The sequence below is a fragment of the Neomonachus schauinslandi genome, chromosome 7 (assembly GCF_002201575.2).
Source record: "Neomonachus schauinslandi chromosome 7, ASM220157v2, whole genome shotgun sequence".
In the NCBI taxonomy this organism is placed as follows: Eukaryota; Metazoa; Chordata; class Mammalia; order Carnivora; family Phocidae; genus Neomonachus; species Neomonachus schauinslandi.
Window position 1 is genome coordinate 12385390 of NC_058409.1, and position 14390 is coordinate 12399779.

A 14390-nucleotide genomic window follows, 5' to 3' on the forward strand; every position below is an offset into this window, starting at 1 on the left:
AATCAAATTGTGTTGATGAATTATATGTGTTTTTTTTATCTGACATTTTTGTTTTATAATAAGTATTTGAAGAGTCACAACCTTAAGTTCAGTAGTTAATTATTGCTAATGGCAAACACCATTATCTAGTGAAGGGTGGCACTTTGTTTTCGGTTTTTATTATCTACTTTTATATAGTTCTGCTTTTTCTTAAGTATTTTGTTCTTAAAATTACATGTTTTAATTGCAGAGTCTTAATGTACCTTCAGGACTTTTTTTTTTTGGCCCTTATTGTATCATGTAATATAACTGTTAACAGGTCAATAAGTGTTTTTCTTTATGAAGAAACTATATTCAGAATTAGTTCTGAAAGCTGGTTAAAACAATAGTTTATAAATACTAGATTTCTTGGGTGCTTTAATGCTCTAAATATAATAGATCAGGTTATTTTACCCATTTCTACTGAAGGTTAAGCTCGTGATTTAAACCATAAGAAAGAGGATCAGCGTAGTATGGTCTTAAGAACGTTATCTTAGGAGCCATAGGACTGCTTTCTTTCTTTGCTGCTTTCTAGCCATTTGATCCTAAGCCAGTCAGTCTTACGAGGCCCTTTGCTCAATTCTGAAATTGGTTAATAGCTATTCATTCTTCATGGGAACACTGGAACAATGACATGATGTCAAAAACTGTGCAGAAGTATGTTCACTATAAATAATTATGTTTTAATAATATACATACCTTTATATCTTTTAATATTTTTCATTTCATTTTCACTTAGCTCATTAGTATCTTACAAATTCCCTCTGTTTTAGTATGACAGCTGTTTTTGTTTTTGTTTTTATAAATAAGACAGCAGAGACCCAAAGAAAATTAGTTGGTTGACCATCGGAATAGCTGCTGAGCCACAGAACTAAGTAAAACCAGCTGTATTGATTCCTGAGTGTGAGCATTCTTTTCCCTACCTTATGTAAATGAAAACATTTTCTCTAGGTTAACTAATGCTCATTTTAAAATTTCATGGAAAGAGAGTCCACAGCCCTCCCCTGATTTATATTTGTGTTGTGTATTACCTAATGAATCCAATATTAGAGGCCCTGATAACCTATGAATTAGTAATTGATAGTAGTAGAAATAAGTGATTGCTGTGCTCAGAATGATGTATTTCAAATAGTACTTATAAATATTTATTGAATGAGGTAGCTGACTTTTAAAAAAGAAGTTTGGTTTTTGCCCATTTTCTCATGTACTAAATAAAATTGTTTAATGTAATGCTAAAAAGTGAGTGAGAAGAGGCTGGTTTATTAGTAGGCAGCACTGACTTTGCAGAAAGGATTAAACAAAAAAAAGCTTGATGAATAAGGGGAAAACTGGATCAAATGGAAAAATGGACTTGGAAGGTACACAGAATCTGTAATTTCTGGGTCTACCCAGAGAATCTGTAGATTCTCATAAAAAAGACACTATTTCCTTTCCTGTATACATTCTAGAATATTCTTTTAAGGTGGTGATTCTTCATGAGAGGAACACTTCAGAATCACTGGTTGGACCATGTGTCCAGATCCTGCCTTGGGGATTTCTGTATCTGTAGGTGTGGGGTTGTGACTAGGCACTTCTATGTCTAGTTCTGGAGAGGGTTCTGTTGTGCACTATGATTAAGAGCCATTCCTGCAAGGCACTGTTTCATAAAAGCATATTCTGCAGACCACCTGTATCAGAATCACCTGGGGTGTTCATTTAAAGTACAATTCCTCATTCTGGGTTTTTTGAGCCTGAACTTTTGGATACGTGCCTCAGAACATATCCAAAACATCTCAGGTTATTGTACTAAAGTATGAGAAACATTACATTAAAAGATTGTTTATGGGTCTCAGTCTTTTAGAGGTTAGTGAAATCAACTTAGTAGGCCACAGCCTGAATTTAAAAGAAAAGGAAGTAAAATGAAAATGATAGAGTGCATCACATGTAGTAAGGGTAAACTTAGATCGCATTTATTATGTGTGTGTATGTTTTGGATCCCCTTGCAACATATATTTCTTACTGGTTTACAGGTAAAAACTTTTGAAAAAAATGTTGCTTTAACGAATGAAAAAATCTTAAATTATATAATATAATGGAAGTATTACATTTCGTAATCTGAGTTTTCATACGTACTTTTTGATCTCAGGTGAGGATGAAACATTAAAAGAGAAGGAAGCCTCAGATAGCACGGACACAGACACATTTAGAATTAAACCTTTGTAACTATAATAATATAAGGTAATCGTAATTTTTAAAATCTGAGGTTAACGAGAATGTTGTCCAAAGTGGCATATACTTACTGGATGTTTGTGCTGAGACAGACTTTTGGACCTCCGGGAATGGGTATTCATTCTCTCACTAATCTCTTCATCACATATTTCTTATTATTCTCAACTAAACTGAACATTTTGTTCCCCATTAAAAATGACTGCATGGTCACTTGTACCTCAAAGAAATGGCTTCATGTATTACTAAGAAGAATAAGCATGAATGTATGTATTTGATATAGAAAAGCTGCCAATAATAATTGACTAAATGAGTTTTTTACTTTAATTTTAGGAATTATATAGTCAATGGCAGAAAAGTGGCCAATTTTTTCTGGAATCAATAGCACACAACATAACTTGGGATCCTGCAGGTAAGAAATGGATTAACTGAAATGAAATATCACTTGACTAGGCTGTTTCTTTTATTACTTTCCTGTATTTCAGTTCTGCTTTGTGTGAGATTGTGGGGAATAAAAATAAGTAAAACATCATGTTCTTTTAGAGCTTATACTGAAATGAAGACAAATATTGACTGCAATACCTATTGTTTTGGGAAAGAGACTTTAATTCTCTCTGGAGAATCAAAGTTTCATTGAAGAGGAGCTTTTTGACCTGCAGTTAGGTAGATGTTAACATTGAGAATGGGGATAGATGGGAGGAGAGAAAAAGAAGTGAATTCTAAGAAGAGATAATGTGTGTATATATCACTTACATATTTCTGCACTAAAAAAAAATCCCAAAGCCATTTTTACTAATCTACTGCAGTGAGCAAAGGCACAGAGAAAGAAAGCATAAGGTACATTCTCTTAACGCTTAGGACTTCGAGGCTGGAGTGAGTCTGGTGATAAGGAGATAAGACTGCCGCATATTATGGAAGGCCTTTAAAGTTATGCTAAGGTATTTGAATTTAATTCTTTTTGACTATCTAGAAAAATATTATAGGTTTTGAAAGTGGCTCGTGATAAGCTAAGATTTGTGGTTTTGTACAATTTTTCTGGTAGCAGTAAGTTGGAAGGAACAGGAGGATAAAATTTATAATTATTTATAATTACCTTTGCACAGTATGCATTCACAGTAATCTGAATGAGAAATAAGAATTTATTTGAGGACCTTTAATGTAATAGGTGCTTAATTAATGTTGAATGACTAATGAAAGGAGTGCAGAGATATGAAATGCATTTAGGCGATAGAATTGACATTACTTGACAGTTGGATTTTAGAGTATTTTGAGAATATCTGTGATCACAAGAGGAAGTGTGATATGTAGGAGTTACAGATAGTGGAACATAGGTTTTGTTTGGACATGTGGAATTTGACAGGCTTACATAGCATATAGCAATAACCAAAATATAGAAATTTCTTTTTTTTTTTAAAGATTTTATTTATTTATTTGACAGAGACAGAGATAGCGAGAGCAGGAACACAAGCAGGGGGAGTGGGAGAGGGAGAAGCAGGCTTCCCGCGGAGCAGGGAGCCCAATGTGGGACTCGATCCCAGGACCCTGGGATCATGACCTGAGCCGAAGGCAGCCGCTTAACGACTGAGCCACCCAGGCGCCCCAAAAGATAGAAATTTCTAGAATACAAGAAGTTATCTTTGAAACATAGAAGCCATCAGTTTAGATAAGATAGCTTGCATCTTAATATAGTAGATGAACTGGCTGAGAAAAAAATATTTAGAAAACAAAGTTCAGAACCCTTGGAAATTATTTTAGAAGATAAAAGATTATCTTTGAGATACTTTTTTAAAAAAATCAATGTTTTAAAATGTTTTTTCTTATGTAAGGATGTACGATTGATGCTTTCTAGCCGGTGACGTACATGTATATTTTATACGTACAGTGGAAAGAGATCAGACATGGGTTCAAATTTAGCATGTAGTTTAGTACAGCAGTTTATGTATAACTCTACTAGATAGTGAGACTTATGTCCCAGATAATGCCTGTTTCTCCATTGATTATTAATAGTGTCACCTTCTGCTCTCAAAAAAGTTCCTATTTGGATGATACATGTTATTCTGTTATAGCACAACATTCTATTGTAATTATTTGTTTACATGGTTTAAATTTTTGATTAGACAAGGGCTGAGATTCTAGTTTATTCAGCATTTTCTTTATCTTTGAGGGGCCATTATATTAGGCTTCCAATAGGTGTTCATATATTTGACTATAAGTTTTATGATCATGAAGAAATTACTTAACAGATCAAGAATGGTTAATTCACTTGTAAATTAAGGTAATATCTATTTCACAAGCTAAGTTTTTAATGATCAGATATGTCAGTGTATTTGAAAGTACTTGGTAAATGATTAAGAGCCCTATTTAAAAAAACATAGTGTTAGCAAGTGAACTAGCTATTTGAAGTGTCATATTTATAACTGTAATAAAAACATTTCATATTAGAATTAAATGGTATTTCTTTAATAATAACATAATAGTTGCTTGGAAATTTTGTACCTTTGGTCTACCAGTAATAATGCTTTGGAGGATAGTATTAATGTTAAATTCCTCTGTCATCATTACAGAGTTATATCAAAAGATAATTACCTATTTTCCTAACTAGTAGTGACTTGACAACAGCTTATGACCATTCTCTCTTTATTAAGTTAAAATTCACATAAAAGTTTATTATTTTTCTTTCAATAATCAAAAAGTTTAAAATTTAATGGTTTGGTTAAGAAATGGGTTATTGTTGTAATAAATATTTGGAAGCAATTAGTATATTATTTTTGCAAGTGAACTTCAATTATTTATAAACAGATTTTAAATATTTTAAGTGAAGTATTAGTATTTTGGTTTTGATCGATACTTAACTATATGCCAGGTATTGGGATATAAAGAAATTTTTTCAGATGATGCTACTAAATTGACTCTAGTGCCTTTGTGTTTGCTCCTGATCCACTACCACATCTGGCTTAAATCATAAGATTTTTCTCTTTAAGACTTTTTATGCTTTGTTTCCCTACTTTATTATTCATACTTCTGCCCTTTGTGTTCAAGTCAATATACTGTACCATACGTTAGCTATTTTTGTATCATTTCATAACTGGGATTAATCATTTTGTATTCTGTATTAATTTCTTAATCCTTCATGGTATACCTTAAGTTCAGCTTCAGTTTATGTTAAAGAAAATTTGTAAAAACCAAACTCATGAATACAGCGGTGAGATTGGCAGTTGCCAGAGGCAGGAATGAGGAGTGGATGAAATACATGAAGAACGGGGGTTAAAAGGCACAAAATTCCAGTTATAAAATAAATAAGTCCTGTGGATGTAATGTACAGCATGGTGACCATAGTTAACAATACTTAATTGTATATTTGAAAGTTGCTAAGAGAGTAGATCTTAAAAGTTCTTGGATCACAAGGAAAAAAGTTGTAACCAGTGTGTGGTGATGGATGTTAACTAGATTTTACTGTGCTGACCTTTTTGCAGTATATGCAAAATCAGATCATTATGTTGTACACCTGAAATGAATACCATGTTATATGTAAGTTATATCTCAATTTAAAAAAAGAAAACTTGTGTCATTATGCTAAACAGTGTAATAATAACCGAATGTAAATGGAATGTCTCATTGGTGCTTTCTAGCTGTTCATGAGACTTTCTGTCGAGTTGCTACTATTTATTGAGCTTCTGCTAAGTGCCTAGCCTGTGCTAGATGGGTAATACATATTATAGCTAATCATTACAGCAACTCTATACACACTTCTGATTTTATAGATGAGAAGAAAATGGAGGCTCAGAGTTTGTTCCACTAGATCAAATTCACATGACTAATTAAGTGACTTATTTGGGATTTAGACACAGGGATTTCTGATCTACATTTGTGTTTTGTCACGGACCCACTTTTGAAATAAAGTGATCTTTCCAGAGAGACACAAATCCACAGTCCTTAATTGCCAAAGCGAATGCCTTACTTACTTTGAACTTTTTGACCACAGATATGTCTCTTCCTTTCTTGTTTTTGTTGGAATGACAACACAGCCTTCTCCTCAATTACCCAAGTCATAAGTTGAAATCTGTCCTTGAAGCCTCTTGTATCTCCTGTTTTTTAGTTGGTGTCAAGCCTTGAAAATTCTGCTTTTGAAATGGCTTTCAAATTCTTGCTTCTCATTTTCATATTTGATTCAGATCCTCATGATTTCCTTTGTGTGTTATAGTCAGTTAACCAGGTTTCCCTGTGTTTTTGTTTTCCCTAATCTCATCTATCTCTAGTCTTAATTTTTAAAAAAGAATCTTTACCTTTCTTTGTGTACTGGAGCCTTTGAAAGCATGGTGAAAATTTTGGATTACCTCTCTAGAAAAAGATACATGCTATACAGATAACTTTTGCATATTATCTCAGCAGAGGGAGGTTTACAGGCCTCTTCAGGTCCATCTTTTGATATCCCCCCACCCCAGTTCAGACCCCTTGTTCTAAAATACAGATCCACTTATGTAACCCACACACACTTAAAGCTCCCAACTATCTATAACAGAGCCCAAATTCCTTATAAACTTCAAAAATGCTTTATAGTCTGACCCCAGAAACTTTTCCAACCTTACTTCTTTTTCCAAGTCTACTGTGCACTTTATTCTGTAGCCATAAACCAGATTATGAATCATTCTTGGGGATATATTTGAACTTTCATGACTTCACGTCTCTCTTTACATGTCTCTACCAGAATGTGAAGTCATCATGAAAAAGGACAGCACTTCATTTGTCATTGTATCCCTCCCAGTGGCTAGTGCAGTGCGTGGTACAAAGAAGATGCTCATTAAATGTTTGTTAAAGCAGAGATTATATGACCTAGTCCCTTTTTTCCCAAGCTGCTCCAACAAAATTAAAATACAGCCTCCTTCCCTCTCCCCCAAATCTTTTGTTATTTAACTTTTCTTAGAAGTTGTGTTATTTTTATAGTATTATATGAAACTCTTGACCATGTGACTTAACTCACTAATTAAATACCTAAATAATAAATGGTGAATAATATATATATATATTTTTAGGCAATCGTCTTTTAACTGGTTCTAGCTGTTTGCAACTGTGGTCCAATGCTAACTTGGAGAAACCATCTGAAGATGAAAATCCAGATAAAACAGATCTTAATTTGGGGGACTGGAGATGCATTTGGCATTGCAAGTAAGCAATTAATTAGGGGATTAAAGTGACAAACCTGTTCCTGGTGGGTTTTATTATAAATGCCTTTTAGTTTGTGTAAAACTACACTAACATGGAAGTATTAATTTTTTATTCTGTGATAGGTCTTTTCTTATATACAGAGGATGCACTATTTCCCATGTTCTACAGATCCAATTTTTTTAATTGTTGAATAAAACACCTGGAAGGATACATAAGAAACTTGTTAAGCTTGTATGATTATCATTAAATAGAAACTTGCTGAATTACACAAAAGGAGACAAAGACACTTTCCATGCTTTTGACTAGAAGTTTTTCTTTTGTGAAGAAATGTATTTTTCCCGTTACTTTATAGATTGAACTTAATCCTTGTCAAAATTCCATTGGAATTTCTACTTTTGAGCGTGGTTTTAAATTTCTTTTAAAAGGTTAAATATGGGAAAATCAGGGAAACTGAAAGAAATAAAAAAATGAAGATAGCATAGTAAAATGAATTCTAAAGCTAGAGCTGGTCAAGCAGTTTGTTCTTGATGTAGGAACAGATTAGGGTCCGGGATTAGACACAGTTACACAGGGAGATTCCGTATATAAGGTGTCATTTTACATCATGGGGCAAACTTGGTATCTCTGTGGAGAAGAAAATGAAATTAGAGTCTGTTTCATACCTGACACCACAATAAGTGTCAAAAGAAGGAGACATTGAATTTCTATACAATGAAACAAATAACTAGGAGAAAATACAGGTAAATTTTCGTAATTTAGAATTGCAGTGTCCATCATGGTAGCAACTAGTGACATACCACTTTTGAGCACTTGAAATGTGGCCGGTCTGAATTAAGATGTGCCATAGTATACAACACACACTGGGTTTCAAAAACTTAACACAAAGGAAAACAATTTAAAATATAGTTATTTTTTTAATTGATTATATGTTGAAATGATAATATTTTTGATATATTAGCTTAAGTAAAATAATTTATTATTTTTTTAAGATTTTATTTATTTGAGAGAGAGTGATCGAGAGAGGCGAGCATGCGCAAGAGCGGTGGGAGGGGCAGAGCGAGAGGGAGAAGCAGGCTCCCTCACTGAGCACAGGCTCTGGGCTGGATCCCCAGGACTCCAGGATCATGACCTGAGCCGGAGGCAGACGCTTAACCAATTGAGCCACCCAGGCTCCCCTTAAATAAAATAATTTCACCTGTTTCTTTTTACTTTTTAAAAATGTGGCTACTAGGAAATTTAACATTTGGTTTATGTTCTATCACTACTGCATGAAAAATGCTGCCTTAGATTAGGGAAAGACTTTCTAGGTACAATGCCAGAACTAGAAACTGAAAGGAAGGGAAAGGAAAACATCAATAGTTGTGACCATATCAATAAAAATTTCTGTAAAGCAGGGAAACTAAAAAGTTGGGAAATATTTGCAATTTGGAGTTCATGCCTTTTTTAAAAGGAGGTCTTAAAAATTAACTAGAAAAAAAAACGTAAACAAAAATGGACAATGCAGAGAAAAATTGTAAATGATAGTACATATGAATAATAGCAAATTAACTAAGAGTTGATGGATCTCACTCAAAATCAAGAAGTGCAAAATATCCAGAAATAATAGGATGAATAATATCCATTATTAGTGAGTGAGGTACTTTTATATTTTGTTAATAAGGGAATGCAATTGGTATTTTTCTGTAGAGCAATTTGGAAGTATGAATCGACAGACTTAATTTTTTTTTATACCCTTGAGTTACTAACTCCAAGATTCATTCATTCATGCAGCAAATATTTGCTGAATGTTTATCATGTTTCAGGCAGTGGTAAAAGTGCTTAGAATATAGCATTGACCAGGCAGGGATAGAGAGACTATAAACCAGTAAACCTGTATGACAATGTTAAATGCCATTCTTCCTGAGTCAGTTTTATATGAAACAGTAATAAAATACATCGGATACCAAAGTGAGAGTAGGGCAGACCTGGTAGAGAGTTTAGAAAGGAGGTTTCAGAGCAGCCGGTTCCATGTATTTTGCATCTCTCAGCTAGATCATATGGGTTTTAAAAAGGGTTAACATATAGAGAGGGAATAGGATTTTGCAAAGAAAATTCTTAGCAAGAGTTGTCTTTGCTCTGGAGCCTTTCGTGTAAGCTTGTAGAGAGGAAGCAGCAAAGTGTTATATAGCCTTCACCGCAGGGCTTCTGGGCAAACTGAGAATTTGAAATGTGTTTCATGCATTTGGGAGAGGGGAAGAATCTTAAGTTAAATCAAGATCAGAGTCCACAGTAGTAACTTGGACTAGACATACTATTTATTTGAGATGGTTAATTAAGCAGAAAAGCCATGGCCCTCGGGTTTCAGTTTAGGAGCAGCTGATGATTACACTAATCGGAACACATTTAAACATCGGGTTTGATCACATTCCTGTTGTGATGCTTAAAACACTTTCTGTGTATGTTAGATGAAGATCAGTAGTATGCTAGAGAAAAGTAAGTACGGTAAGGGGAAGAAGAGTAGAGGTGACTTCTGAGTGTAGACTTGAAGGAAGTGAGGGAGCAAGCCATGTGCGGGGATCTCTGGGAGAAGGATGTTGTAGGCAGAAGGAACCTCAAGCACAGACTCTCCCGTCAGGGTGTGCAGGGTGTGTGTAGCTTGTGGCTGGAGTAAAGGTCGCTGAGAGGTTATTGTGAAGTGTTTGCCTTTTATTCCGAGTTGGGAAGCTTTTGAGGATTTTGAGCTGAGGGAGCACTGAGGACTGATTTCCCCTTTAAAAGGACCTGCCTTAGCTGCTGTTTTGAGAAGACCTGGAGACAGAGGTCACGGTCATGGAAAGGATTGTCATGGAGATCAGGCACTTTTAAGTATCTGTTTTAAGAATATCCTTAGAATTGGGGCGCCTGGGTGGCTCAGTTGGTTAAGCGACTGCCTTCGGCTCAGGTCATGATCCTGGAGTCCCGGGATCGGGATCGAGCCCCGCATCGGGCTCCCTGCTCGGCAGGGAGTCTGCTTCTCCCTCTGACCCTCCCCCGTCTCATGCTCGCTCTCTCTATCTCATTCTCCCTCTCAAATAAATAAATAAAATCTTAAAAAAAAAAAAAAGAATATCCTTAGAATTAAGCAGATGCATAAAAATGCATATACAAGGATGTTCACCGCACCACTTTTTTTGTAGCAGCAAAAATGAGAAAATAACAATGAGTAGTTAACTTATTTTAAGGCATTGCATATATCTGTAATGGAATAGCATAGCCAGTAAAATAATACCGACCCAGATACTTGATATGCAAACATGTTCGTTACATACTTTAAAATAAATATTACAAAGCAAATTGTAAATATGACCTCGCTTTCCGTCCCCTCCTCCCCTATATCCTACCACAGAAAGTAGATAGAGAAGGGAGGGTGGAGAGCCGGGTCTGGAAGTCTGTGTGTTAAAATGTTAGCAGTGGTTTTGCCTGGGAATGGGTGTTGTGGTGTAGGTGAAACTGATGATTTCATTTTCTTCTTTTCATACCTTTGTATCGATATTTTCTATTACATATTTATTGCATTTAAAATCAAGAAGATAAGTTATTTTTTTAATTAGTTGCAGGGGTAGAGTTTAGTGATTCATCAGTTGCCTGTAAAACCCAGTGCTCATTCCATCAAGTGCCCTCCTTAATGCCCATCTCCCAGTTATCCCATCCCCCGACCCATCTCTCCTCCAGCAGCCCTCAGTTTGTTTCCTAGAAGTTATTTTAATTTGGAATGAACTGTGACAGAATTCCTCTTTGGCCTCCTTTACAAATAAATTTAAAACGAATTTATCTAAGCACGAAATGGAAAGCAGCGATAGTGTAGGTGGTCTTGAGATCAGCATATACGGGTAGCCAGATAGGAAGGCAATGAAGGGACAAGAGCCAAAGCTCCTTGAAGAAGAAAAAGGCAAGTGTGCACCAAGGTCAAGCTGACAGGCTGACTCCAGCCTGCTGGCAAGTCCCCCAGTAACCCACACATAATCCTTAATTAGGTAAATGCTACCTTAAGGGAGAATTCATTTCAAAATCTTGATTTATTGTCCATGAAAATGTATGTTAGAGTATAGATATCTCAGGGCTTTGGAAATTAGATTTCCAAACTGAAAAATGAAACCTTTCTCCTTCTCATATTCTAAGGCAATGAGAGCTATGATTCTTTGTTACCTAAGCTTTAAAGACTGATGATACCAGTCATTCTTGCATGATTCTTATACATAAATAATTTCACATAAAAATAATTTTTATATTTAACTTAAACATTTACACTTCATTGTATATTTAGAGATATACTTAAAATTGAATTCGAAACTTGTGTTATCACAAAATTTTCCATTATTTGAAGCAAGTTGCTGAACATAGTTTATAGAAGTAATATTGAATTCTCTCTGATTTTCCTTAAAAATTATTTCTTACCTGTTTGATTTACAGAACTGCTTCCCAAATTCATTTAATGAAATTTTCACCAGATGGAGAATTTTTTGCCACTGCTGGGAAGGTAATTTGTGAAAATGCTGTTGCTGTTGGTTTATTTTGACACATCAAAAACATGAATTGGCTTCATTCTTTTAATTTATCTACATTGAAAATATTTTCTATTAAAATGTTAAATAGCAAAAATTGGCTAAATATTATTGTGTTAAAAGGCAATATGGTATAATTGAAACATAGACTTAAAGGTATATCTGGATATAAATCTGCCATTTACCAGCTTTTTGATTTTGGTCAAGTGGTTAATCTTTTTGAGCAAATATAAGAATTTACAGACTTTCTAGGAGGACATTTGTAACCATTTTCATGTTTTTACCTGCTGATGTCAGAACAGTATATTTCCTTGAAATTATTTATTTGTAGTCATTGGTTCACCAAATGGCTCACTTACAACTGATTGAATGAAGTTAATTGTTCTCATGGATCGTAGCTTTTTGTAGAGGGAGGATGTGAGATACCCTAAATCCTCAGGGAGGTTTTTGTTAGGAGAGAAGATTGACGTTAAACATGGGAATGCAATTATAGCTTAAAAGCAGAACCTGGTACATTCTAGTCCCCTTGTTTTCCCTCACTCCCCAAATTAAGAGATGCCGTTTTAATTATACTTAGAATATTTTTATTATATTATTTTTATTATTTTATATTTTAATTATTATTTAATTATACTTAGAATGTTTTATATAGTAGTAGCTATTAACTCGTTATTATCATCTTCAACATTTTCTTTGAACATTCATTTGTGCTTCATGAAAACTCTTGTTTTCAAAGATGAGCAGTCTTCATAAGGCTGCTGGTGGTAATGCTTTCTTGTTTGATATTTGGCTAAGTGGGAAGACGAACCCTTCATCTGTCAGTCTTCTCAGTGACTCCATTTAGATACTGTATGGTAACTAGCATTTTCCTTGATCCGTTCCTTGCAAAGTATACATTCACACACTTTAATTCTCAAAGCACAATTATGGAATGCTGATAGAAAAGTATCAGAATTAGAGATTTTCTTCTCATTTCCTCCGCGCCTCACCATTCCTCCCATCCCTAAATTTCTGTGATTGCGGAGAAAATTCTTACCTTTGCTGTTTGACAATCTCTAATTTAATTCTGATGTGGATATTTTTCTTTTTTTTTTTATTAGGATGACTGTCTTTTAAAGGTATGGTATAATGTAGAAAACTGGCGGACAGCTGTTACCTCTCCGGATAAAAGTTCAGAAAAACAATCCCAAGGAGAAATGGACTTTTCCTTTGTATATCTGGCCCATCCTCGAGCTGTAAATGGATTTTCCTGGCGTAAAACAAGCAAATACATGCCTAGGTCAGCGATTTAGTCATTTTGTCTGTGTATTAAGAGAATGTCATTTTGACGTTGACTGCTCTTCTCACTTTAAATAGCTATAGGACTTTTGCCTCTGAAGATTTTAGTAATATTAGATAGTCCTTGGCCTGCAGATGTCTAGCCATGGGTCAGCTACGATTGACACCTCAGAGGAGAGCCATGTGAAGGGATACTTTACCTCCATCTTAGATGTCTTTAAGTGACAGAGTTGTACATCTTTCCTTCTCTTTGTTAGGTGTCCTATTCTTTCGTCTCTTAGTCATTCCCCATATTGCCATTTGTGTGGAATTTTTCATATTTCACTCCCTAATCTGGTACCTTCTCTGTATCTCCTCTGGTTTCCTTTTTGTTTTTAACCGCTTTATTGAGAGGATATACCGTGAGGCCTCAAACATTTCTCTAACTGTATCCAACATCTTTGTGGAAAAGAGAGTGTGGTAATAGATTACTATGCCCTGAACTAGGTATTAGTTTAACCTATACGTGCATGTGCATGTGCACCTGTCAATACCTCCTTTCTTTCCTGTGATCCTTGCAAGACCTGATATCCCATTGAATTTTTGCCTATACTTAGTAAGGCACAGAGACCTGTTTCTTAAGTGTAGGTAGAAATTGCTTTTTGTTTCATGGCCATTTTCAATTTGGCCACACCATGGAGCAGTACGGTTTTTCCCTTAACCTTTTGTCACTGATATTTAGTAGGACAGCTGGGTCATTTGTTGACTTTAGTTTTGCTCTTTTGAGCCAGCAGAGTATATCCAAATTTTTTTACAAAATGTGTATTAAGACTGATTTTTAAAGAATAGTTTAAGGTTCACAGCAAAATTGAGGGCAAGGCAGAGATTTCCCATATATCCCTTGCACTAACACATGCATAGGTAGCCTCCCCCAGAGTGGTATATTTGTTATAATTGATGAACCTGCATCAACACATTAGCACCTAAAAGTCCATAGTTTAGATTATGGTTTGTTCTTGGTGTTGTACACTGTATGGGCTTAGACAGATGTAGAATGACATGTTTCCATCCTTGTTACCTGATTTTTTTTGAGCTTTTTCTAGTTCCATAGGTACTATTCTTCCTACCCCAGCCTACCAGTCCAATAAAGCATAGGAGTAGGACACTGTAGGAACAGTAATGGTTCTGTTGTTAGGAGGATGTGCCCGAATCTTTGGGCTAAGGGAG

The 14390-nt window shown here is 35.0% G+C and overlaps 1 protein-coding gene across 3 annotated transcripts in view; it reads left to right on the forward strand.

Annotated features, from left to right (window-relative positions):
• The window catches only part of DMXL1 (Dmx like 1), a 135889-nt gene that overhangs the window by 18097 nt on the left and 103402 nt on the right, over nucleotides 1–14390 (forward strand). For all 3 annotated transcript variants that reach the window (XM_021702213.2, XM_021702214.2, XM_044917059.1), the window contains exons 4-7: nucleotides 2557–2635; nucleotides 7254–7386; nucleotides 11815–11881; nucleotides 13007–13185. In XM_021702213.2, coding sequence (XP_021557888.1) covers nucleotides 2557–2635; nucleotides 7254–7386; nucleotides 11815–11881; nucleotides 13007–13185 — 458 coding nt within the window. The remainder of the gene's footprint in view (nucleotides 1–2556; nucleotides 2636–7253; nucleotides 7387–11814; nucleotides 11882–13006; nucleotides 13186–14390) is intronic.